We start from the raw sequence: 25,689 nt of genomic DNA, 5'->3' as shown, positions 1-25,689 counted from the left end.
GGGAGGGGCTTCGCTCTCCATAGGAACAAAGGCTGCGTCGTGAGAGAGGAGGCGAGAGGGGAGGGCTATGAGGGCCGGGGCAGATCTCCAAGGATGCCAGGGGGCGCTGCGGGCCGGGGCTGCTAGAAGGTGCCTGGAAGACCGCTATACCTGGGGCCGGGAGGAGCTTTGGGGAGACCTGGGAAATACAGGGAGGAAGCCGAGGCGGGTGATGGGAAGGCGCCCTCCCTGCTTCCATCAATAGTGCCTAATTAAGACAAAGCCAGCAGCGAGCCCACTGATTACATTTCCATGAGGAACGAAATTGATGACATTTTCTTAGCTGGATGAGAAGAGAAGCTGGCACCTCAGTTCCCCCTTTTAGTGTTTGGCGTTCACACCTAACAGATCTCATTATGCCAGTCTGGCACTGCCAGGGGTGGCAGTCCCTGGTACTCCTGAAGACCAAGTGGATTAACCACACCCTAACCCAGCCCTGACCTCACCCTCCCACCTACCCTATCTTTATTCCCAGAAGGGTCCACCCTTTCCCTCCCCCCGACCCCCAGTGATTCCTCCTGCCCGGCCAGACTCCTGTTGCTGACAGCAGGAATGGAAGGAGAGGAGTCCCGCCCACCCCAAAACCAGCTGCACAGCAAGCACAGCTAAGATGGAGCGTGGAGGTGTTCCTCTAGCCAGATAGGCCATGGGTGGCAGACAGAGGTGATGTGATTGGCCAGAAACCCTAGGGAAAAGTCCCAAAGGAGTGAAAATTTGCTGGAGTCGTGGGGTGGGGAGCCTCAGGGGCAACGTTCTTGGATCCCTCTGGGAAAGGAACTTTGCACAGACCCTATTTATTTTCTTAAACCCCCCTCCCCAACGGTGGCTGTTCCTTCTGAATCCCAGCCCCCCACATTATGCTAAATAGGTAATCAAACATCTCGCTTTGCTAATTACTGCTCAATCCGATTAAACGCTGCTGAAGCTCATCAACAGAGGTGGAGGTAGGGGGAAGGGACGAAGGCGGGGCAACCACAGCTAGCTATGATGGGGGTCTTGTCCCCAGGGGTTCTTAGGGGATAGAGAAACAGCCAGGGTTGCAAGACTGAGTACATCCCAAAGGAAAGGGCAGAAGAGTTGTAACCTCAAGACTCAGCCTTGCTGCACCTCCCAGCCATGGGCCTTTTCCTCCTCCCAGAACCTTCATTACCCTCCGAACCCAGGCATCCGGCCATTCCCACAGCTCCCCACACACATCCCTGTCCCAGATTTAATAAGTTCTGTTCTCTCATTGTCAATATTTGATTTCTCAGAGCCATCTCCACGGAGAGGGGGTGGGGGGGTCTTTCCTTGCCTCCCCCCTACTTTGGCCCTCTTTTGCTCACCCCCAGTCTCTTTGTGCCCCCAACCTTCTCTGAACTTGCTGACTTAATGAAATGATATTAAAGTCTTAAGCAACTCCAAAAGAATGGTTGTTATGGTGAAGGGAGTGGGCAGAACGCCTGGGTCCCCGAGGGGAGCAAGAGCTGAGGAGGGGGAAAGGGAGCCAGAGGCTAGGGTCTAGAGACCCCAGTCCCTAGTGGAGAGCAGCATATTTGGGGTGAGCTGGGGGCCAGACCTCTGGATCTTGACTGGAAGCAGGGGATGAGGAGCGGGGACTAGGAGAAGGTGGAAAGAGAGGACATTCCAGGGGTCAGGGTCTCAGCCTGCTGTCCGGATCATCCATCAGAGACAGAGGCCAGGGGGGACAGGGCCTCCATGCCAGCAGCCTCCCTGCCGACTGTGCCCTGGGCTGGTCCCGTGAGAACCAGAGTAGATTCCTCTACAGCCTGACTCATCCTTCTCCCCCAGCAGCCCCCCACAGGTGATTTGTAGCTGATGCTCCCACCATGGTAGGGGCCAGGATAGTCATTCCACAACGTGAAGAACTGTCTCTTCCAGGACAGAAGAGAACAGAGGCCAAGGAAAGGGAAGCCAAGTATCCCCTCCACCTCCCCCACCCAACACCATCTCCCCTGGGGACCCTGGCCCAGCCCCAGTCCCCTTGGGGTGGTGGGAATGCAAGGACATTTGGCTGGGACTGATTGATGAGGGAGGAGGCAGCCACCGGGCACTGAGGCTGCTGTTTGCTGAGCACACAGATTCCTCCCCACTCACCAGCTGCCACCCCCTGAGGCTGCTCAGTCTCCCCCCGACATCACCCCACCAGCCACTGGGGTTGCAGTGCCTGAGTTTCTGATGGCAACTGGAGGAAGAGGGAGAACCAGGAAACAGAACGCTTCGAATCCCTGTGGGAATTGGGGGTACCTGGGGCCTGGTCCCCTCAGAACTCCCTTCAGAACTCCACTTTCCCTGCTACCTTTCAAGTAGCTCTCTGGCTGCCCAGTTGTCATTCCCATTCATTGCGTCCCTTTTCATTCCCCCATCCAACTCTCTGAGCCTATGCCAGCCAGCCTCCTGCTTCCAAACTATCCTGTGACATTTCTCCCAGGTCTCAAAACTCTCCCAAGCCCCGCGTCCGCGGTGGCCTACATAGCCCCTTAGGAAGCACCATTTTTCATTCTAATTAAAATTCCAGATGTGATGTTAACCGTTCACCATTAGAAATTCCCACTGCAGGCCGGGCGAGGTGGCTCAAGCCTGTAATCCCAGCACTTTGGGAGGCCGAGACGGGTGGATCACGAGGTCAGGAGATCGAGACCATCCTGGCTAACATGGTGAAACCCCGTCTCTACTAAAAAATACAAAAAACTAGCCGGGCGAGGTGGCAGGCGCCTGTAGTCCCAGCTGCTCGGGAGGCTGAGGCAGGAGAATGGCGTGAACCTGGGAGGCGGAGCTTGAAGTGAGCTGAGATCTGGCCACTGCACTCCAGCCTGGGCGACAGAGCGAGACTCCGTCTCAAAAAAAAAAAGAAATTCCCACTGCAAGCCCAGGCAGTGGCTCACACATGTAATTCCAGCACTTTGGGAGGCCGAGGTGGGTGGATCACCTGAGGTCACGAGTTCAAGACCAGCCTGGCCAATGTGGTGAAACCCCATCTCTAGTAAAAATACAAAAAATTAGCTGGGTGTGATAGCACATGCCTGTAGTCCCAGCTACTCAGGAAACTGAGGCACGAGAATTGCTAGATCATGCCACTGCACTCCAGCCTGGGCCACAGAGCGAGACTCTGTCTCAAACAAACAAACAAAAATTTCCCACTGCCACCCCTTGCCCCATTCCCCTTTCCCTAAAAACCCCCAACACACACACACACACACACACACACACACACACCTCGGGCTGAATAGTATCCCTCAGCTGCCTTTATTTGGAAGAAGGGCAAAGTCTGAGCTTCACTGTACGGCTCAGCCCCAGGACAGCCTCAATCCTATGCGGTTTGGGGATGGCCGGGGGACAGCTCTTGCTTCTATGGTCCCAGCCCTCTCGGTTCCTTTACTTCCGCTCTGCCTGACTGCTCTGGACTCCGCGAGCAGCTGTGCCACAGCCCCCAAAAAAGCTCAGAGCATCATCCTTGCCCTCCCAGAGCTTAAACTTTAGTCGAGGAAAACACAAGTCACAGACACACAAGAAACAAAAAGCAGGGAGATGGGAGACTGAGTAAGATCAACTTCCTTAACGTGGATCCCAGACCCTAAGTGACTTACTCCCCTCCAGGCCGAGGCTAGGGAAAAACAAGACACATCTGAAACATGCATGTGGTGGTGATGTCCTTCTTACTGTTCCCAAACATACCACGATCTCACCTCTGTGCCCGTGCACTCGCTGTTCCTCTGTCTAACATGCCTTTACCCAGCGTGCATGGCTTACTCCTGTCTCATGGCTTAAGGTCCTGATCAACAGCACCTCTTTCAGAGGGACCTTCCTGACCTCCTCATCTAAAGCAACTCCAGGCCAGGCGCGGTGGCTCATGCCTGTCATCCCAGCACTTTGGGAGGCCAAGGTGGGCGGATCACCTAAGGTCAGGAGTTCGAGACCAGCCTGGCCAACATGGTGAAAACCCAACCCTACTAAAAAAAAAAAAAAAATAGCTGGGTGTGGTGGCGGGCACTTGTAATCCCAACTACTCGGAAGGCTGAGGCAGGAGAATCGCTTGAGCGCGGGAGGTGGAAGTTGCAGTGAGCCGAGATCGCGCCACTGCACTCCAGCCTGGGCAACAGAGCGAGATTCCAAGAAAGGGAGGGAGGGAAGAAGGAAGGAAGGAAGGGAGGGAGGGAGGGAGAGAAGGAGGAAGGGAGGGAGGCAGGGAGGGAGGGAAAGAAACTGCAATCAAAGAAAGAAAAATGAAGAAGGAAGGAAGGAAGGAAAGAAGGAAGGAAGGAAGGAAAGAAGGAAGGAAGGAGGGAAGGATGTTACTCTCCATCCTCCTCATCCTGTCATTCTGTTTTGTTTATATCCCTTTTCACACCTGTAATTGTATTATTTCCTTCCCCACCTAAATGTGGGCTTTGTGAAAGCGGGGACTTGGCCTTACTCACCCTGTCCTCCCAGCGCCTGAACCCGTGCCTGAAACAAAGTAGCATTTAACCTGCTGCTGAGCGAGTGAAGAAACAAACCAATGAACAAATGTCTTCCTGTGCCTGTAGTTGTTTTGGTGTAGTTGTTACTCTAAGAATATGTGTATTTGTCCCCACAAAGCAAATAGGATGGCATGTGTTATTCTGCGTGGAAGTCACCAGCATTTTCAAATAGCTCTAAAGATACCCAAGTCACTACACATGTGAAAGGCCGTTGGTCTTGTGCTGTTCGAGCAGGGCTGCGGGGAGTCTCTGGATGCCAGCGCTCTGAGGGGGGCGTGTCCCAGGCGCTGTGCAGTCTGTGCTGTTCCTCTCCCCGGCTGTGCATCTGTCCCCAGGTGTCTTCCTGTCTCAGCATGGTATGATGTCTTAGCTGCTTTGGTGAGGTGCTTGTCTGTCACGGAGACTATTTATCCCCACGTCTCTTCCCTCTTGTCTCTCCACCTGTGCCTCTAGATGTAGGTGGAGGGGGAGTGTCCCTGAGCTCCCTTGCCCCTCACACACCGCCCTGCCCCAGTCTTGGACCCCTCCCTTTCTCAGTGGGCCCTGTTGCTGGGCTCTGGGTTGCCATAGTGACGGTTGCCAAGTCCCTGAGGCTGATAGCCAGCGATGGGGCTGTCGGCTCCATCCACGCGGGAGGCTGAGGGGGGCTTCCCATTGTGTAGAAAAGGGGATGTTGCCATGACAACCAACCCCCACTAAGGGGCAAGGACCAGCCTTTCCACCCCCCACGAGCCTCCCCACCTCGGGCAGCTCCAGTGTGGGCTCAGAAGGCAGGAGTAAATTCCAGACAGCCCAGCACCTGGTCTCCCAGCTTTCAACTCCCCTCCTGCAGTGCCTGCACCTCTCAAGACCCAGGCATCTTGCTCAGACAGGGAGGGGGAGGAGCGGGGGTCCCACAGGACAGAAGAGAGGAAGGGGGACCCCTTGACCTCCAGGCAGATGGGAGACAGCGGGAGGGGACCTAAAGTCAGGGGAGGGGCAGGGAGGGCAGAGGTTGTGACCCCTGCTGACTCGCTCCAGTGATGCTCCTGACGGCTGCTTTTGTGGTTGGAGAATGGGGCTAAGTCTAGGGGGCTGGACACCTGGACTTTTTCGGGGAGAAGAGCCTTGGTTATGGGTATACAGGGAGCCAGGGGATACGCAGCTTGATGCCTGGGTCCCTGAGTCCTTCCTACTTCCTTCTGATCAGCCACATCCCTTCTCCTCATGAGTCCCCAACAGCAAAACTTCTCAAGTGCCTTGGGTAGGGATGGAAGGGAATAGACTTCAACATGTGAGCATGTTTTTACCACTTTGATCCTAATTGCGACTTGCCCTGTCTCTGGTGCTTTGGCTTAGCAAGACACTCAGACTGTCCCCATGGACGAACTGGCAACCCCACTCCTGCCTGCGTTACTCTCTCCCTCTCCTAGAGATGACACCTTCCTCTGCCTTCTCACCCAGCCCATTTTCGCCTCCCCAAGCACTGCCGACCTCACCACTCCAAATTAGCCCTATCTCTACCCACCCCCCTTGGTTGGTTTCATGCAATCCAACCCTTAGCTAGAAAGCCATTCTAACCAAGCCTTTGTCCCAAATCAAGTCTAGTCATTCTCCAGCCTTCTTGTTAACTTTTGAAGTTTTTTATTTTTATTTTTATTTTTTTGGTTTTTGTTGTTCAAATTTCCCTTTTACAGTAAAACTATTGAGGTGACGGCATACCCCGCCACCATGGCAATATCAACTTCCTGTTTCCCAGAAGGAGCGATTAGAAAAATCAGGAAGGAGCTGGGAACTACAGCACCAGAGAGGTGATTGACCTCTGGTGGACAAAGCAACCATCTTGGCTGGTGATTGAGGTGGCCGACCTGGTGCCCAACAGCAGCTTTGATCTAATAAAACTGAGCTGGGAGGAAACTGAGGCAACACCCAATTGCACACTAGAGGGCAGGAAGTGGTATCAGCTGGTCACTATGGGAACAGTGGCCTTTGCTAAATACCACCACCGTCAGCTAGACCAGCCAGTAGGCCACCATTTTGGTCACTAAGAAGGGAACTATGTTGAGTCTGAAAGGAGTCGGAAATGGAGGATGGAATGAACAAGACAGCCATCTGGGTTACTCGGGAGAACACATGGATTCTTGGGGTAGTACTGTTGATGAACAGAGATTATACTGGGATATGGAAAGGAAAGAACAAGACAAATTGGGCCTGCCACAGCGCATGGCAGTCATCTTAGCTGTCCTAAAATCAGCACAGAGCACAAGGGAAGGGAGATCTTGGGAAGTGCCACTGAAGACTGGGAAAAGTCCTTCTCGGTCCACCTCTATCCTCTTACAGTCAGTAAGTTCCAGCTTCCTCCCGAAAGGAAGTTCTTCCCGCCCTTCTTCTCCACAGAGTAAGAACCATCCACCTCCCACCCCCTGATCCCCCAGACTAAGCCACTTGGAGTTCCAGCCAGACCACTTCCTGTTTCAGAAGTGCTACTTCCTGTCCTGGATGAAGGCACTTCCAGTTCCTGCTGCACTGCTTCTGCTACTTCCCAGGCCATTTCTGTCCGGGCCTGGTCACCTCTTGTCTGGAGCAAGTCACTTCCGGTCCCAAGTGGCCCACTCAGCATCAGACCAAGTCCATATATGTCCTGACCGGTTCATATCTTGCTATTGGCCACTGGACAAAACGGAACACTTCTTCTCATAGTAGCTGTCATGACCCAACCGCCCCAAATGGCTGGAGTAAGTATGTAGAGGCCTGGGCCAGGACAGAGAAGGAAGCCCTGCTGCCCATGGCCTGAGCTGGGGTGGAGTGCCAGAGCCTTCCCCATAAGGCCCCCATTTTTGGCAGACTGAGGGGAGTGGTTGGTTTGAGAGGTCAGAAGGGGAGCTGAAAGCTAAGGGGAGAAACGCTTTGATGCCCCCACCCAGGAGATGGGAGAGGCACAGGATAAGAAGCCAAGAGGGTGAAAGGAGATGTGGTGGGGGAGGATGCTAGGGAAGAAGAACAGACCTCGAGAAGGGAGGGAAAAAATAAGAGATAGAGAGAAGAGAAAACCAGTGAGAGGCAGAAAGAAGGCGGTGCCAACCGAAAGGTGGGCTGTTCCCGCCCCTAGCTCTGGGTGGGTGAGGGGGACAAGGATGCCTGGGTCATGGTCAGAGAGGAGGCTGAGCCAGTGCCCCTCCCTAAGGAAATAGGATCCAGGGACACTGAGACAGAGGGGGACACCCACGGCCAAACGGGAGGGCAGGAGGTGGGGCAGTGGGAATCCTAAGGAATCCTAAAAGTGGAGACGAGAACAGCAGCCGGGAGGAGTGAAGGGGCTGGGGGAGCACAGGGGGCCGAGGAGATGTTAGAGGTGTCCCTCAAACCAGGAATTAAACTGGAGGAGCACCCCAAGAAGGGCTGGATTCAGGAGAGTCACGTGACAGGAGCCCTCATACCTTGTAGTAGATGTTTGGAGGGCTCTGGGGGGGCCCATCCTGCACGATATACACAGGATGCCCATAGTCACCACTCACCTTCTCATAGTGGGGACAGAAGGGGGGATCTGCAGCCCCGCCGCCCCGCAGAGCTATCCCTAGCTCCCCGGGCTCAGCCTCCCGAGGTCCCATCCCACCTCCACCCCCCAGGCCCAGAGACCCTCCCCTCCCGAAGGAGCCAGGACCAGGGTGGCGACTCTCCGAAGGCTTGGCCCGCCGTCTCCGCCAACACATGGCACCCCCAGCACCTGCCACGCCCAGCAAGAGCAGCGCCAGCCCCCCTGCTGCCCCAGCCACTGCGGGCATGCTGGGAGGGGGCAGAGGGCCTTCAGCACCCCGGGAGGTTGCATTGCTGGTGGGGTCACCTGGCAGGGAAGGGGTGAAGGAGGAAAGAGGGGGAGGGACTGAAGGAGCCACCTGGGCATCTGGACACCCAACCCTGGGGGTCCCCATGGGCTTCCCTTATAGGGCCCAGGCCCCTTGGGGACCCTACCTCCCCTCCCCCGCCAAACCCCACTCAGAATCCAGGTGTCCAGCCCTTCAGCTTCCTGCCACGGAGTCCTCCCCACTTCTCTGACAGCACTGATTGAAGCACTGACTTGGCTAATTAGTTCTAATTGAGTCTTTTCCTCATTTGGCTTCCATTCCCCTCCCACCCTCCCATCCTCTCTTCTCCTCTTTCCTGTATCACCGCCCCCAAAACTGAAGAGGGAGGGAGGGTGACGGCAGGGCAGCTGGGGTCTGAGAGCAGAGGAAGCTGGGGAAGGCGGGGAGCTAGCCCCTGGTTCCTACCTGGCATGTTCTCCTTCCCAGGCTCCAGGCTGTGGGCTGCCCCTCGGTCTCTTTCCATGGGCATTTCAGACACAGGTTTTCGGGGGGCAGCCCCTCCTCGGGGACCTGGAGATGAGGAAGGCCCAAGAGAGGAGCTGAGACAACTGCCCCTGACCATGATCGTACTGCCCCAACATCCCTTCGCGCCCAGGAGGTGTCCCCCAGCCCCACTCACTTTGTCCCACTCGGAGAAGCACCTTCATGCCTCTGGTTAGGCACACACCTCCCTGCAGGCTCTCCAGGCCCTCCCGGGTCCCATCCGATGTGGCTGGGAGAGAAAAATCAGAGGAAGAGGTTGGCACTCCAGAGTCTAGCCCCAATTCTGGCCCCACGCCCTGGTGTGAACACCGCCTGAGGGCACTGGGATCTCCCTCTTGGCTGCAGGGGTCCCCCTCCCTCTCTGCTCAGTATCAGGAGCAGCCCCTCACTCAGTCGTGCCCTCTGCCCAGCAGTACCAATGATGTAGTAATCGTGGTGCGAGCGGAACTCGTGGCCCCAGAGGTTAGGGCTATACTCCTGGAACTTGATGGTGAAGCGGAGATCCAGGTCTGGGCGATCACAAGTAAGAAGGAGGTTTGGGGCAGGGGGTGCCTCACAGCGCCGGCCCTGGGCACCCCCTACCAGGTACAGCTTGTAGAACTCATAATTAGGAGAGGAGTGAGGGCCAGGAGGCCGGGCCCGGGGGCAGAGCAGGTCTAGCCGGTCCCCGATCTGAGGGTACAGCACATAACCACCCTCTGCCTGGAACCTATGGGGAGGAGGGTAAGGTGGACAAGGAAGAGATGTCAGAGGTCTGGCCCCCAGAGCTTTCCTTCCCTCACCCCACAACCTTCCAGGACAGCAATTCTCAGCTCACGCCTGCCCGCCTTTGTCTGAGTGGAAAGTCAGTTCTTATAGAGCAGGCACCAAGAACTCTGTGCGTTCACATTGGAAGCAGCAGGAAGCCAGGCTCAGAGGTCTCCTGCCCCTTGGTGTGCCCAAATGCACTCTTCAGCCCGCCCTCACCACATGCACACTGCCATCTCCTGCTCCATCACCAGCCCCGTTGCCATGGCAACAGGATGCCAGTTACCAAGGAGCTGGCCTCTCTGGAACCACACAGCCCACCCCTCCCAGGTGATTTCACTATTCCATGGCAGCCAACCATGGGGGCAGAGCCTCCCCTCCTCCAGGCCACCACTGAATTTCGGGGCAAAGGGGGCGGGTCAGGGAGGGCCTGTGTGGAGGGTGGTCCAGAACAGTGTCCTAAGTTAGCCAGCTAATAGGACAGAAGGCTAATGCCTGGTTTGGTCATGACCATCAATGGGGCTGAAAGGAACCAGGGTCTAGGGAGCTGCTGCCTGAGTCATTCTCCCGCTCAGAATCCCACACTGGGTCTTAGACTTCTGGGGCAACTGCTTATTGCTTTGGAAAGGAAAGGAGTTGACTTTTCTAACCACAACCAACACACTTCACCATCTCCTTGGCCAGTGCACTCAGGCATCCACTGTCCCAGCACAGCCACAACTTGCCAACCCCTGCAGCCCCTTCCTGGACATTAATAGGTGAGACAGGGTCTCAGGACTGGGTCCCAGGGGGCTGCTACTTGATATCTTCCCAGACTCCCAAGTGTCCCACTCCCACCCCACATCCAAAAGAGCCCCCAGGACACCCTAACTCCCTTTTCTCTACCCTGTGAAAACAAGCTTAGGTTCTCAAGCTACACACCTGATACTCACATTGCAGCTGGGAGTTGGCGGGTAGGTGACTGAGTACAGAAAAGACATTGAGATTATACCCAAAGAGATCCGGGAAAAAGAGAGGGAGGGATGGCAGGGCAGAGAAGTGTGAGGGAGGCTGGGAAGTAAAGAGAGGAACAATAATCCTAGCTCTCCTTTAATGAGCACAGAATACATTCAAACACCTGACCGCTAATACTCATAATAGCTGTAAGGATTGAGGATACAAACTCAGAAAGGTTAAGTGACATGCCCAAGGCCACACAGCTGAAAGCGGCAGAGCTAGGATTAAGAACAAGGATTTGATAAGCTCCAAAGCCCACCTGCTTCCCATAGCCTCACACAGTCTCCCCAGGGAAGTAGGAATTTTTCAAAACACAACTCTTTTACGAGCGGGAAGTGGGATCTGCATGCAGGCAAGGGACCCAGCTGACCTCCCGAAGGTTCTGTCCTACCCAGCGTGGCTTGAAGTTTCATCTGACCCCTGGCCTCTTTTCAGAGCAAAGCAGGCATGCCACGGAACGGAGGGTCTGACAGAAGAGTTTGCAGCAAAGATGGGGGGAGGAGGCAATGGAGTCCTCAGGACTCCAGATGCAAAAGGGAAGGAAGGAGGGTTCGGGGACTCGAGGCTGCTTCCAGAAAGAGACCCGCAAGCCAGGAAGGCAGGAATATGTTCTGGCTGGGAAATCGTTCAGCCAACAGTTCACCGACCCTCTGGCTGTGGGGAAGAGTTGGGAGACAGACTGTGAAGTGAGTCAAGGAGCCTTGGGGAAGTTGTCCCCAGAGCCCCCAAATGGAACCCCCTTGCCTCCCATCTCGGATGCCCAGTCCCTCTGGGGGAGGGAGGCACCCTGCCCTGCCTTCCCTTCAGCCACTTGCAGCACCTAATCTGCAGCTCTCTCCTGAGAGCTGACAGTAACCAGGCTCCCTCCAAGCCCAGCCCCCGACGCAGGCCTCCCACAGATCCAAATACCCACCTCACTGCCCTCCCGGCTACCCATGAACTTTCTTCTCCTTGCCCCTTTGGGGTCTCCAAACTCCTGACATCCATAGCACCACCCGCATCCAGCTCTGCGTGGGACCCGGAGTCTGGCTCCCAAGATCACCTGTCTAGTAACCCGTCACACATCAGAGCACCAGCACCTTCCCTCCCGCCTCCTCCCTGCCCACAGAAGCCAGCCCCCAAGTCCCCAAAACTTCCCTACCCACTGCCCTAGGATCTGGGGTCTCCCCAGCCGCAGGCCGCTCACCTCTTATTCGCCGAGTTCCAGTAGACAGGCTCCAGGCTGAGCCCAGACACCAGCCCCAAAACCCCCAGCAGCAGTAGGGCCCCGACTCGCACGCCCCCCGGCCCAAAATGGGGGGGCCCCATGACCCCGCCAAGGCCTGGGGGGCGGGGCACCAACTACCCCAAAGTCGCTCACCCCCCGGGGTGGCTGCCTTGGCTGCCTGGCTCTTCAGCCCGGACCACCCCAGTAGCTGATGCCCCCAGCGCCCACGCGGACCTGCTTCCTGCTGTGCCCGCGCCCCCGCGGCAGAGCGCTCAGCCCCACCAGAGCCCTTCCAGGGGCCGTCTGCAGGCGCCCTACGCGCCCCCGGCCCACGCGCCAGCACCCCGGGATCTGTGAGCCCGCCTAAGTGGGGGACTGGGGGAGCCGGGGGCCGGGCGGGGGCGGCATGGGGCGCCGGACCAGGGAGCGAGGAATGGGGCGCCGAGCCGGAGCCCCAGCCTCGCCGGGATTGAGGGCAGCGGGCTAAGGGAGGAAACCAGTCCCGAGCCCAGGAGGGGGGAGTTAAAGGAGAGGCGGGGATGGGGAGAGGATGGTGGAGGGAAAAACCGGAGCTGGAGCTCGAGGCGGAGCGGGCGGCAGCATCCCGCGGCCCACGCCCCCCACACCTCCCTCACCTCGCGCACCTCCCGCCCGCCGCCCCGCCTCAGCCCCCGGCGCGGACTCTCACGCCCCCTTTGTGTCTCCGAGCCTCTGGCTCCGGCTGAGTTCTGCCCGGCGCCCCTTCTGCCCTCCGATCGCCCAAGCTGCTGGAATCTTCCTCTCTCGAATCCAGAAAGGCTCTCGCCCTCTCCACCCCGAGGAACCCACCCCTTTCGCTCCCGCAGCCTTCTCCACCATCCCAAAACAACACCGCTGCTCCCGGCAGGTCTGGAGAGAATAATAATAACCTTGAAGGCTTGGCACTTTACAGACTGCGGCGGAGCTGATCGTCACGACTACCTGTGTGAAGTGGGAGGGGCAGAGCTAACGATCCCATTGCAGAGATGAGGAAACTGAGGCTTACGGAGGCCCCATGACTTGCCCAAGGTCACACAGGAAGTCTGGGATAAAGCTAGAAACCAAACCCAGGCTGCGCAACTCCCACTCTTGGGGGCTCCTTTGTCACCGCTCCATGGACCATGTGCTGTTGTTACCTGGGGGGTAGTGAAAAATAAGAGTTTAAGGGATACACTTGGGCCTTTCCTAGATGGCTGCGGGGAGAAGTGGGGCTGGGAGAAGGGGCGTACCTACAACCCCAAACCGGCCCTGCGCAGGAAGGGCTGTTTCCAATTATCCTGGGGGAAGGGAGGAGTTGCCTTTTCGGGTGTAAGAGCTCTGGCTTTCAGCACCTCTGGGCAGGGGTGACATTCCTCTCCCTCTCAAGCCTCCACAGGCCTTTCGTCCCTTCCCTTTGATTGTGAGGTCCAAAATCACATCCCCTGCTGGCGGTATTTCTTCAAAGTCCCCCCATTGTCAGTGTTTGGGAAGGTGTTGGGGGGAGGAGGGAGGAGTCACTGCTTCAAATGACACACTCATCCCCCCACCCCCAAAGACAGAGCAGACAAATGGAGAAACAAGCCCAGCGACAGCTGCTGAATGAATAAGACCCTCGCCGCGCCCCGCATGGAACAGCAATACCAAAGGTGACGACTGTATTTTTCAACACCTTTCCTCTTTTAGGTGTGTCCTTGACTCTGGCAACTGGGTTGTCTGCCTCCTGGGGAGCCCCGGGGAGGGGAGGGGAGTGCTCCTGCTCCCCTCAGAGCTGAGTAATGGTCCCCATGCTGCTGGAGAATGGCAGTGTGGAGTGTGGGTGACAGCCACCCTGTCACTGTCTGCACAGTCTCATACGGTCACACCCAACAGTCTGACCCAGCTCCTGCTCAGCCCGGCTCACCCTGACCCCTGCCACCCCCACCTTGGGAGTGAGATTTCAAACAGGTTTCCCCCTTCAGTTTACCAAGTTGCCTAGCAACCAACCAGTCAATGGCATGAAGCCCCACCCCCACCCACTTGACTTCACATCAAGCTCAGCCACCCCATTGGCTCCTGCCTAGTCCCACCTCTCAACCCCTGGTTTCAGGAACAATATGCCATACCCACTGCTGCTGGACCAGGGAACCCGCCAGTCCCCCTGCCCGACCCCCACCTCACTCATATGCCCCCCCACAAACAGACACGAAGACTCTAGTATCATAAAAACCTTTTTATATAAGCTCACCCACACCTCCCTCCGTTCCTCCCTGCCCTTTCTCGCCCTGGTGATCATCAGGGATGCTGGAGTCTGGGCCCCCCCCACACCACCAGAGCTGAAGCCGACATTCAAGGTGGACATGGCGTGTGGAGAGCAGGGGAAGGCCCAACTCCTCTCCTTCGTCCCCACTCTCTGTGGGCTCGGGAAACACACGCTGACCGGAGGCAGTGGCCAGGAGAGGCAGGCTAGGGTGCAGGCTGAGGGAGAGATGGGGACGGTCTATCAGTGCCTTCAGTGAGGACACTTGCTCCCTCTGGGATTCACTTCCATCCCCAACCCAAGCCCCAACATCTCTGGAATGGAACTGAGGACCTCACGCCATTGGTGCAGTCCTTCTGGGGCAGAAAACTCAACACCGGCTCCGGCTTCCCATCATTGCCAGGCCCGCCCGTGTCCCACACAGAGACGGCCCCGCTCGTGCTGCCACTCACTAGAAACTGCCCGGTCCTGGGGGAGAGAGGAGAGATTTGCTGGCAGAGGCCTCACCCCTGGGGCAGGAACCACTCACACCCAGGGGCTAGGACCCTACAGCTGGGCTCTGGCATTCCTAGGCTTGTCAGGGCCCTGTGTAGGAAGGAGCCACGGCCACTCACGGGTCCAGATCGAAGTAGATGCGCTGATTGGTGGTCACCTCTCGACCCAGGGACCATAGTGGGTAACCAGGCTGCCGGAGATCCCAGCACAGGAGCTCAGCATCCTGGAGACATGGAACAGGACCTGGAGTCGCCCCCAAAGCCCTGGATGTCTTGCCTCCCTCCAGGTCTCCAGGCACTCCTTCAGCTTGGGATTTTTTTCCCCATCCCCATTCCCCTACACTGCAGACTACATCCCCGCTCCTGCCCCGCTGCCCAGGTGCTTTGGGCTCTCAGGGTGTGACCCCTACCTTGCGGGCTCCTGAGAAGAAGCGGTTGCCATCGGGATGAAAGCAGAGGTGGGTGATGCCCCCTTGGTGCCCTCCCAGCAAGGCAAGAGGGGAACCATCACCCCAGGCATACAGACCCAGGGAGCGGCCGTAGGAGCCACAGGCATAGAGGGGCTGGGCTGGGCTGAAGGCTATACAGGAGATGATGCCGCTCTGGCCCTGCTTTTTTGCTAGAGAGGGAAGGAACAAAGTGGGGGAGGGGGCGATGGCTCCTGGCACTAACCAGGCTAAGCAGAGGTCTGTCTCCCATCCCAGCACCAACATACCTGGACTCAACATCTCCCCCATGCTGTGTGTCACAAGCAGGACAAAGACCTCTGATGCTCCCCACATCTATCCTCCCAAAGGACCTAAATGCCCAAGCCCCACTTCATCCCTCTCAAATCTCAGTTTTTCCTTGGACAGATGCAAGTTGAAGGCCTACAGGAAAATGGAATCAGCTTTATCAAAAATTTTCTAGAAAGATTTCAGAGACCAAAAGCTCCACAGCTGACAGGGTATGGGTTCAGGAAGGAAGCAGTCCTTTGACCAGCTGGTTGACCTTGGGAAGGTTTCCTACCTGCTCTGAGTCTGTTTGCTCCTCTGCCGACTGGGCTGCACCTGCTCCCAGGCCGTACAGAGGACAGCGTGAAACCCCACAGGTGGCCCTCGGCTCACACAGGCCCCTGTGCGGGTGGCAGTGCTCTTCCCTCTCCTCCTCCCTTGGAGGCACAGATGCTTACCAAACGTGGCTCGGACCTCGCAGTCTCGGCCGGGCCGGGCCGTGGAGAAAACACGTACAGTCCGGTTGAAGCCACAGAAGAGCTGGGAGCCATCCGGGGAGAAGCAGAGCGAATGGGCTGCCGTCAGCTCATCCTGGGTGAAGGAAAGGGCTGAAAACAGGTCTTGCAAAGCCTTAGCTGCCTTCAAGGAAGGAGAGCCAGGCCAGTACGAGTGCTGGGGCTGAGCGTGGCGGTCCCTACCAGGTGGTTGTAGGCGCGAAAGGAAGCCCGGAGCTCTCCAGTGAATGCATCCCAGATATGAATCGGGTTCTCTCGGCTGCTGCTGGCCACGCTGAGAGAGACATGGACACTGAAACCCCGGTGCTGTCAAAGGAAGGGGAGGAATGGCCGGGCACGGTGGCTCACACCTGTAATCCCAGCACTTTGGGAGGCCAAGGCAGGTGGATCACTTGAGGTCAGGAGTTTGAGAGCAGCCTGGCCAACATGGTGAAACCCTGTATCTACTACAAATACAAAAATCAGGCTGGGTGTCGTGGCTCACGCCTGTTATCCAAGCACTTTGGGAGGCCAAGGCAGGTGGATTACCTGAGGTCAGTTCGAGACCAGCCTGGCCAACATGGTGAAACCCCATCTCTATTAAAAATATAAAATTAGGCCGGGCGCGGTGGCTCAAGCCTGTAATCCCAGCACTTTGGGAGGCCGAGGTGGGTGAATCACGAGGTCAGGAGATCGAGACCATCCTGGCTAACACGGTGAAACCCCGTCTCTACTAAAATACAAAAAAACTAGCCGGGCGAGGTGATGGGCGCCTGTAGTCCCAGCTACTGGGGAGGCTGAGGCAGGAGAATGGTGTAAACCTGGGAGGCGGAGCTTGCAGTGAGCTCAGATCCGGCCACTACACTCCAGCCCGGGCGACAGAGCAAGACTCCGTCTCAAAAAATATATATATAAAATGAGCTGGGTGTGGTGGTGCACACCTGTAATCCCACCTACGCAGGAGAATCACTTGAAACTGGGAGGCGGAGGTTGCAGTGAGCTGAGACTACATCACTGCCCTCCAGCTTGGGTGACAGAGTGAGACTCAATCTAAAAAAAAAAAAAAAAGGAAGGGGAGGAAGCCAACTGACCAGCCCCTCTGATAAGCACGCCAAGCCTTCCTCCTCTGAAGACCCCTGGCAGCCCTTGACTCTCCCAAGAGGCCCCGCTTGAAACTGGGTGGTGGGGCGGCGAGCGGGGAGGCAAACATTACTTACTAGGAGGTGTCTGGCTGGGCTGAGGACATCAGAGAATACCAGCAGTAATCATAGATGGTATCACCTTCCACCATTCGAAGGACAGGGACCTAGACAGAGACGTGGGAATGGCTGAGTCACCTGGAGGGAAAGGAGTCTGAGGCGCATGCTTCTAGCAGTGTTGTGGCAGATGGGGTGCGTATACAGAGCAGAGGTGCTGTCTCAATGTTCAAGGTGAACTCAGACTTTAATGTCAAATTTAGCTACCAAAAGCCATATAGATTCATACTTTTTTTTTTTTTTTTTTTGAGACGGAGTCTCGCTGTGTCCCCCAGGCTGCAGTGCAGTGGCGCGATCTCGGCTCACCACAAGCTCTGCCTCCCGGGTTCACACCATTCTCCTGCCTCAACCTCCCGAGTAGCTGGCATTACAGGCGCCCGCCACCAAGCTCGGCTCATTTTTTGTATTTTTAGTAGAGACGGGGTTTCACCGTGTTAGCCAGGATGGTCTCGATCTCCTGACCTCATGATCCTCCCGCCTCGGCCTCCCAAAGTGCTGGGATTACAGGTGTGAGCCACCGCGCCCAGCCTTTTTTTTTTTTTTTTTTTTTGAGACAGAACAGGCACCACCATGCCTGGCTAATTTTGTATTTTTTTTTTAGTAGAGACGGGGTTTCACCATATTGGCCAGGCTGGTCTCAAACTTCTGACCTCAGATGATCCCCCCGCCTCGGCCTCCAAAAGTGCTGGGATTACAGGTGTGAACCACCGTGCCCGGCCTCATACTTTTTCTTTATAAACACTTAGAGAGGAAGAAACAAATAATAATACCCCAACCCAGAGACAAAGAACCAACCAATTATTCAAATACTTACTGAGTACATGCTAGGTGCCATTTGATTCTTTAAAAAAATATTAGTACAAAAATTAGCCGGGCATGGTGGCGGGCGCCTGTAATCTCAGATACTCTGGAGGCTGAGGCAGGAGAATCCCTTGAACCCAGGAGGCAAAGGTTGCAGTGAGCTGAGATCGCACCACTGCACTCCAGCCTAGGTGACACAGAGAGACACTGCCGGGAAGGGGAGGGGACGGGAGGGGAGTGGAGGGGACATTGGCCGGGCGCAGTGGCTCACACCTGTAATCCTAGCACTTAGGGAGGCTGGGGCAGCCAAATCGCTTGAGCCCAGGAGTTCAAGACCAGCCTGGGCAATATGGTAAAACACTGTCTCTACAAGAAAAAAAAAAATTAGCTGGGCATGGTAGCACATACCTGTAGTCCCAGCTACTAGGGAGGCTGAGGCATGAGAATTGCTTGAGCCCAGGAGGTAGAGACTGCAGTGAGCTGAAATCGTGCCACTGAACTCCAGCCTGGGTGACAGAGTGAGACACTATCTCAAAAATACAAAAACAGAAACAAAAAAAAACCTCCCTACAAAAATAAAGAAAAAAAAAGTAAACAGGTCAAACATGCAAAGTACCTTATTAAAAAACAACCCTGTGACCCGTCCATCCAGCTGAAGAAAAAAATATGTTTAAACCCCTTTCCTAACAGAAATTCTCCCTCAGAGGTAAACGCTATCCTGAATTTATCACTGTCACACATTTCCTTAGGAATATTTATTTATTTCTTTATTAGGCAGAGTTTCGTTCTGTCACCCAGGCTGAGTGCAGTGGCACAATTTCAGCTCACTGCAACCTCTGCCTCCGGGGTTCAAGCAATTCTTGTGCCTCAGCCTTCCGAGTAGCTGGAATTGCAGGAGTTCACCTCCATGCTCGGCTAATTTTTTGTATTTTTATTAGAGATGGGGTTTTGTCATGTTGGCCAGGCTGGTCTCAAACTCCTGGCCTCAAGTGATCTCCCTGACTCAGCCTCCCAAGATGCTGGGATTACAGGTGTGAGCCACTGCGCCCAGCCTAGGAGAGATACTATGGGAAAAAAAACAGTATCTAACATTGTCTTACAGGTCTTTAGACTTAATTTTTTTCTTTTTTTTTTTTTTTTTTTTTTTGAGACGGAGTCTTGCTCTGTCGCCCAGGCTGGAGTGCAGTGGTGCAATCTTAGCTCACTGCAACTTCTGCCTCAGCCTCCCAAGTAGCTACGATTACAGGCGCCTGCCATCACGCCTGGCTATTTTTTTTTGTATTTTTAGTAGAGACAGGGTTTCACCGTCTTCGCCAGCTTGGTCTTGAACTCCTGATCTCGTGATCCCCCCGCCTCAGTCTCCCAAGCGCTAGGCTTACAGGCATGAGACACCACGCCCAGCGTGCCTGGCTGATTTTTTAAATTTTTTTTTGTAGAGACAGGGGTCTGTGTTGCTCAGGCTGGTCTAAAACTCCTGGCTTCGAGCAATCGAACCACCTCAGCCTTTCAATGCACTGGGATTACAAGCATGAGCCACCATGCCCGGCCTAGACTTAACAGGAATGGTATCATATCATATACATCCCTCTGTGATAGGAAGCTTTAACCATGGAAACACAGTTTGCTGTAATTCATGCATTTTCACTGCTGTATAGTACTCCACTCATGAATATAGTCAAACTGATTTACCCTTCTTCTCTTTAGTGTCACTGATGGTTTTTCCATTTTTTGGCTAGTATGCTTTAACATTCTGTACACATGTAGAAGGGTTTCTCTACAGTTTCTGCTGAAGAGTAAAATTACTGGTCTCTATGCTATGCACTTTGTCAACTTTGTAAGATACTATAATGTTAATTTCTTTCCCAAAGCACTTATCCCAACGTCCTCTCCCACCAGCAGCATATAAGAGTCTCTATTCTAGCCTGGGCAATATAGCAAGACCCTAATTCTACAAAAAATTTAACAATTCATCAGGCATGTTGGCATACTTGTAGTCCCATCTGTTTGGGAGAGTGAGGCAGGAGGACTGCTTGACCCCAGGAGTTTGAGGCTGCAGTGCACCATGTTCGCACCACTGCACTCCAGCCTGGGCAACCGAGCAAGATCATGTCTCCAAAAAAAAAAAAAAAAAATGTATCTATTGTTCTTTATCCTCTTGGTATTACCAGACTGTTACATTTTTCTCAATTTGAAGGTGGTAAAATGGCATTTCAAGCTGGGCGCGGTGGCTCAAGCCTGTAATCCCAGCACTTTGGGAGGCCGAGATGGGCGGATCACGAGTTCAGGAGATCGAGACCATCCTGGCTAACACGGTGAAACCCCGTCTCTACTAAAATACAAAAAAAATTAGCCGGGCGAGGTGGCGGGCGCCTGTACTCCCAGCTACTCGGGAGGCTGAGGCAGGAGAATGGCGTGAACCCGGGAGGCGGGGCTTGCAGTGAGCTGAGATCCAGCCACTGCACTCCAGCCTGGGCAACAGAGCCAGACTCCGTCTCAAAAAAAAAAAAAAAAAAAAAAAAAGGCATTTCATTACAGCATAAATTTGTATTTCCATCATTACTATAAGAGAGGTTAGATTATTTCCTCTATGTTTACTGGCCATTTAGGTACACCTTTTCATAAATTTTGCCCATTTTCTTTCTTTCCTTTTCTTTTCTCTTTTTTTTTTTTTTTTTTTTTTTTTTTGAGACGGAGTCTTGCTCTGCTGCCCGGGCTGGAGTGCAGTGGCCAGATCTTAGCTCACTGCAAGCTCCGCCTCCCGGGTTCACGCCATTCTCCTGCCTCAGCCTCCCGTGTAGCTGGGACTACAGGCGCCCGCCACCACGCCCAGCTAGTTTTTTGTATTTTTTTTTTAGTAGAGACGGGGTTTCACCGTGTTAGCCAGGATGGTCTTGATCTCCTGACCTCGTGATCCGCCCATCTCGGCCTCCCAAAGTGCTGGGATTACAGGCTTGAGCCACCGCGCCCAGCTTTTTTTTTTTTTTTTTTTTTTTTTTGAGACAGTCTTTTTGTGTTCCCCAAGCTGGAGGGCAGTGGCACAATCTCCGCTCACTACAACCTCTGCCTCCTGGGTTCAAGCAACTCTAACAGCCTCCCAAGTAGCTGGGACTACAGGCGTTATTAACCACCAAGCCTGGCTAATTTTTATCCTTTTTAGCAGAGATGGGGTTTCACCATGTTGGCCAGGCTGGTCTCAAACTCCCAGCCTCAAGTGATCTGCCTACCTTGGCCTCCCAAAGTGGGGATTACAGGTGTGAGCCACTGTGCCTGGCCAGTTGTTGTCTTTTTCTTTTTTTTTTTTTTTTTTTGGAGGCAGAATCTCGCTCTATTTCCCAGGCTGAGTGCCGTGGCGCGATCTCGGCTCACTGCAACCTCCACCTCCCAGGTTCAAGCAATTTTCCTGCCTCAGCCTCCTGAGTAGCTGGAATTACAGGCGCCTGCCACTATGCCCAGCTAATTTTTGTATTTTTAGTAGAGACAGGGTTTCGCCATGTTGGTCAGGCTGGTCTTGAACTCCTGACCTCAGGTGAACGGCCTGCCTTGGCCTCCCAAAGTGCTGGGATTACAGGTGTGAGCCACCGCGTCCAGCCCTCTTTTTCTTACTGATTTGTGAGAGATAAATAGTCTGAACACTGTCCTTCGTCAGTTGTCTGCGGGGCCTCAGGCTGATGTCAACCAGCCAGGACTTCAGCATCCACCTCTATACTCTGAACCCATATATCCAACTGCCACTTGATCATCCCACAGGTTGCTCAAACTCAATTTGTCCATAATGTGCCTAGCATCCGCCACCATCAAACCTGCTGTTCCTCCTGGACTCCACATCAGTGCTCAATCCTGAAATCTGAGCACCAGCCTTGACTGCTAACACTCTTCACTTCCTTTTCACTCCTGGTCCAACCCAATACCAGATCTTGCCAGTTCCTCCTCCTAGCCTTCCATTACCACGCTGCTACCCCCGACCCACCTCTCAAGGCTCATCTCTATCTGCTCATTCCCTTAAAAATCTCTGAGTCCTGGCCAGTCGCAGTGGCTCACGCCCGTAATCCCAGCACTTTGGGAGGCCGAGACGGGCGGATCACGAGGTCAGGAGATCGAGACCATCCTGGCTAACGTGGTGAAACCCCGTGTCTACTAAAAATACAAAAAATTAGCCGGGCGTGGTGCCGGGCGCCTGTAGTCCCAGCTACTTGGGAGGCTGAGGCAGGAGAATGGCGTGAACTCGGGAGGCGGAGCTTGCTGTGAGTTGAGATTGCACCGATGCACTCCAGCCTGGGCGACAGAGCGAGACTCCATTTCTTTTTTTTTTTTTTTTTTTTTTTTTTTTTTGAGACAGAGTCTCGCTCTGCCGCCCAGGCTGGAGTGCAGTGGCGTGATCTTGGCTCACTGCAAGCTCCGCCTCCCGGGTTCACGCCATTCTCCTGCCTCAGCCTCCCGAGTAGCTGGGACTACAGGCGCCCGCCACCTCGCCCGGCTAGTTTTTTTGTATTTTTTAGTAGAGACAGGGTTTCACCGTGTCAGCCAGGATGGTCTCGATCTCCTGACCTCGTGATCCGCCCGCCTCGGCCTCCCAAAGTGCTGGGATTACAGGCTTGAGCCACCGCGCCCGGCCGACACTCCATTTCAAAAAAAAAAAAAAAAAAAATCTGAGTCCCGCCATTTTGACTCTCAGGTCCCATAAAGTGCCAACTCGCCACACTTTCAACCTACTGGCTTTCACATGTCCTAGGCTCCAAGTCTGGAATATTCTTCCTTCATCTCCCCCAACGACTCCTCCTGGCTGAATCCTAGTCATCCTTCAGGTCTCTTAGATGCTTCTTCCTCTGGGACGCTTCCCTAACCCCTCCAGCTAAGCAAGGCGTCCCTGCTCCGCTTTCCTATAGCCCTGGGTGCTCCTCACTCCCCTTCCGTCAAACCTATCAGAGAAGGAGAGAATCACATCTGCCTTGCTCTCACCACTGCTTCCCCAGCACCTGGTGTAGAATCGGCAGTCAATAAAGATGGTTTTAATGAGCAAAAGGAGGCAGGAGACTGTTTCAGCAACATAGGCCCAAAATAATAAGACCTTGAATTAAAGTAGAGGCAGTGGAATGGACAGATGTGGGTGGATTAGGAAGATGAGGCGGACTTGATGGGATTTGGGAAGTAATTGGATGTGAGGCATTAGGAAAAGGGAGATTAAAGGATGACAGAGACCCTGGCTTCTGGCTTGGATACCTGAGGTCACCAAAACGGTGGGAGAACTGGAGAGCACAGGAAGGCTGTACAGCGGGAGAGACAGTCAGCATAAGCCTCAAAGGAAAAAGTTTCACCAAGACGAAAAGAGCAATTGTGTGGCTACAGCATTTGGGATGAAGAAGCTGCTCCCCGGCCCCACCCTGAGAGATGTAGGGCGCAGAGGATGCAAAGTGTCTCCTGGAGAGGGCCAGACGAGGAGTAGGGGCTTCCCGCAAGAGCCATGGGGGAGGGCAAGTCTCAGGAAAGACGCTGGGGAGTTGGAAATAAGACTTACAGAAAGTTCTGTGAAAAGGTAGAAAATAAAGGAGAAAAACCGAGAAACTATATTGGGAAGAAGACTCAGTACACACAAGTATACGGAATTACCCAAATACGCCCTTCCCCAATTTTCTGACCTATAGAAATTTTTTCTATTTCAGGCAGAGCGCGGTGGCTCACGCCTGTAATCCCAGCACTATGGGAGGCCGAGGCGGGCAGATCACGAGGTCAGGAGATGGAGACCATCCTGGCTAATGTGGTGAAACCCCGTCTCAACTAAAAATACAAAAAACTAGCCGGGCGAGGTGGTGGGCGCCTGTAGTCCCAGCTACTTGGGAGGCTGAGGCAGGAGAATGGCGTGAACCCGGGAGGCGGAGCTTGCAGTGATACAATCAGGCCACTGCACTCCAGTCTGGGCGACAGAGAGAGACTCCGCCTCAAAAAAAAAAAAAAAGAAAAGAAAGAAATTTTATCTATTTCAAATGCTAAACTTATAGACACTAAAAATGAAAACACCTAATGAGTAAGGTTGCGATAGAACTGGTACACTAGCAGGAAAAAATAAATAAATAAATAAGGCACAAAAAGTTTTTGGTCGGTTGTTTCGAGACAGTCTTGCTCTGTCACCCAGTACAATGGTGCGATCAAAGGTCATGGCAGCCTTACCCTCGCAGGCTCAAGCGATCCTCCCACCTCAGCCTCCCAAGTAGCTGCGACCACAGGCCCAACTTTTTTGACAGGATCTGGCTGTGTTACCAAGGCTGGTCTCAAACTCCTGGGCTCAAGCATTCCTCCCACCTTGGCCTCCCAAAGTGCTGGGATTATAGGCATGAGCCACCACACCAGCCACAAAAATCTTTTGAAAACAAACTCACTGGCCAGGAGCGGTGGCTCACGTCTGTAATCCCAGCACTTTAGGAGGCGGAAGTGGGTGGAACACTTAAGGTCGGGAGTTTGAGACCAGCCTGGCCAACATGGTGAAACCCCATCTCTACTAAAAATACAAAAATTAGCCTGGTGTGGTGGTACGCGCCTGTAATCCCAGCTACTTGGGAAGCTGAGGCAGGAGAATCGCTTGAACTGGGAGACAGAGGTTGCAGTGAGGCAAGGTCACACCACTGCACTCCAGCCTGGGCCACAGAGCAAGACTCTGTCTCAAAAAAAAAAAAAGAGAACAAATTGACTATCTGTATTGCAAGATATATAAAAAAAAGCTGATATTGTCCTAGGATATTTCTTATTCATAAAATTTATCTTAAGACTAGGTGTGGTGGCTCACACCTGTAATCCCAACACTCTGGGAGGCAGAGGTGGATGGATCACTTGAGGTCAGGAGTAGAGACCAGCCTGGCCAAAATGGTAAAACCCCGTCTCTACTAAAAATACAAAAATTATCCAGGCATGGTGGCACACGCCTGTAGTCCCAGCTACTCAGGAGGCTGAGGAAGGAGAATCGCTTGAACCCGGGAGGAGGAGGTTTCAGTGAGCCAAGATCGCGCCACTGCACTCCAGCCTGGGTGACAGAGCAAGACTCTGTCTCAAAAAAAAAAAAAAAAAATTATCTTGACAAAAGAACCTCCCTCAAAATACATGAAGATAATTTGTTCACTGAAGAATCATTTATAATATAATAATCCTGGAAACAACCCAAATGTCCAAAACAGGAGAAGAGGTAAGAAAATTATCATAAGCACTCAATGCAATATCACACACCATTAAACATCATAACAGTGAAGACTACCACAAAAAACATTTAGGATATGATTGTTAAAAGGAAAAAACGAATGTATATAACCATGTACTATATGATTACAACCCATAAAAGCTTTCAGTACTTGGACAGAGCTTAGAAAGAAATGTAGAAAAATTCAGAGGGCTAAATTCTGCAGTGGCAGGTAATGACGATTTTTTTCTTTTTTTAACATTCCCATTTCTCTTAAACAAGTTTTCGCAATACTCAGCACCCCCCTCCCCGCCCTGCCCCACATTTCCATAGTCTCTTCTAACTATCCCTGCCTTGAAACAACCTCTCACCTCCTGAACTCTTTTAACATGGCTGCACCGGCTGCACCACCACCCCCGGCCCTGAGGAACCAGGGTTTAGGGCTTAGATCACCTTATAGTTTGCACAGAGAACTCCAATGTCTACAGCCTCCAGCCTTAAAGAGTTGCATGGCAGGTAAGCACTCAGGACCAGCCTTGGAACTGAGCACCTTTCTTAACGAGCCAACAAGACTCAGCCCTGCCGCGGATCACTTGAGGACAGGAGTTTGAGAACAGCCTGGGCAACATGGAGAAATCCCGTCTCTACTCAAAATACAAAAATTAAGTTGGGCGTGGTGGCACATGCCTGTAGCCCCAGCTACTTGGGAGGGTGAGGCATGAGAATCACTTGAAACTGGGAGGCGGAGGTTGTAGTGAGCTGAGA

The 25,689-nt window shown here is 53.9% G+C and overlaps 2 protein-coding genes and 1 long non-coding RNA gene across 9 annotated transcripts in view; 1 reads left to right on the top strand and 2 right to left on the bottom strand.

Moving 5' to 3' along the window:
• Positions 1–6,102: 6,102 nt before the first annotated feature.
• Positions 6,103–12,245, bottom strand: EFNB3 (ephrin B3). 5 transcript variants are annotated; one of them, XM_077970282.1, is made up of 7 exons: positions 11,754–12,245; positions 10,959–11,221; positions 10,493–10,532; positions 9,241–9,533; positions 8,961–9,053; positions 8,747–8,851; positions 6,103–8,319 (listed from the first exon to the last, which is right to left on the bottom strand). In XM_077970282.1, exons 2-7 carry the CDS (start codon positions 10,978–10,980, stop codon positions 7,910–7,912), a joined length of 963 nt encoding a protein of 320 aa, XP_077826408.1. In that variant the 5' UTR covers positions 10,981–11,221; positions 11,754–12,245; the 3' UTR covers positions 6,103–7,909. The 5 variants fall into 5 exon arrangements, with proteins under 5 accessions (XP_077826408.1, XP_077826406.1, XP_077826407.1 ...); XM_077970280.1 differs by lacking the exons at positions 10,493–10,532; positions 10,959–11,221 and having other exon boundaries at positions 6,103–8,358; positions 8,658–8,851; XM_077970281.1 differs by lacking the exons at positions 10,493–10,532; positions 10,959–11,221 and having other exon boundaries at positions 6,103–8,358; positions 8,679–8,851.
• A 1,720-nt stretch (positions 12,246–13,965) lies between these two features.
• WRAP53 (WD repeat containing antisense to TP53) overlaps positions 13,966–25,689 on the bottom strand; it is a 25,983-nt gene continuing 14,259 nt past the window's right edge. For 2 of the 3 annotated variants that reach the window (XM_077969490.1, XM_077969491.1), the window contains 7 exons: positions 16,926–17,014; positions 15,913–16,003; positions 15,673–15,805; positions 14,912–15,120; positions 14,622–14,725; positions 14,341–14,475; positions 13,966–14,225 (listed from right to left, as the gene is read on the bottom strand). In XM_077969490.1, the coding sequence (XP_077825616.1) occupies positions 13,982–14,225; positions 14,341–14,475; positions 14,622–14,725; positions 14,912–15,120; positions 15,673–15,805; positions 15,913–16,003; positions 16,926–17,014 (1,005 nt within the window). In that variant the 3' untranslated portion in view covers positions 13,966–13,981. 3 annotated transcript variants of the gene reach the window in all.
• LOC144335315 (uncharacterized) lies at positions 20,735–25,587 on the top strand. The gene is made up of 2 exons (XR_013406089.1): positions 20,735–20,797; positions 25,151–25,587. It is a non-coding gene; the product is annotated as an uncharacterized LOC144335315 (long non-coding RNA).

The sequence above is a fragment of the Macaca mulatta genome, chromosome 16 (assembly GCF_049350105.2).
Source record: "Macaca mulatta isolate MMU2019108-1 chromosome 16, T2T-MMU8v2.0, whole genome shotgun sequence".
NCBI classification, from domain to species: domain Eukaryota; kingdom Metazoa; phylum Chordata; class Mammalia; order Primates; family Cercopithecidae; genus Macaca; species Macaca mulatta.
This window is presented reverse-complemented; position numbering and strand designations above follow the sequence as displayed.

Coding starts and splice junctions, on each gene's coding strand:
- EFNB3 (XM_077970279.1), bottom strand. CDS start 10,680: ATGTATTCTGTGCTCATTAAAGGAGAGCTAGGATTATTGTTCCTCTCT. Junction 9,534..10,492: donor AGCTGCAATGTGAGTATCAG/GTGTGTAGCTTG, acceptor TCCTCCCCATAG/GTTCCAGGCAGAGGGTGGTT. Junction 9,054..9,240: donor CCACGATTACTACATCATTG/GTACTGCTGGGC, acceptor TTTCTCTCCCAG/CCACATCGGATGGGACCCGG.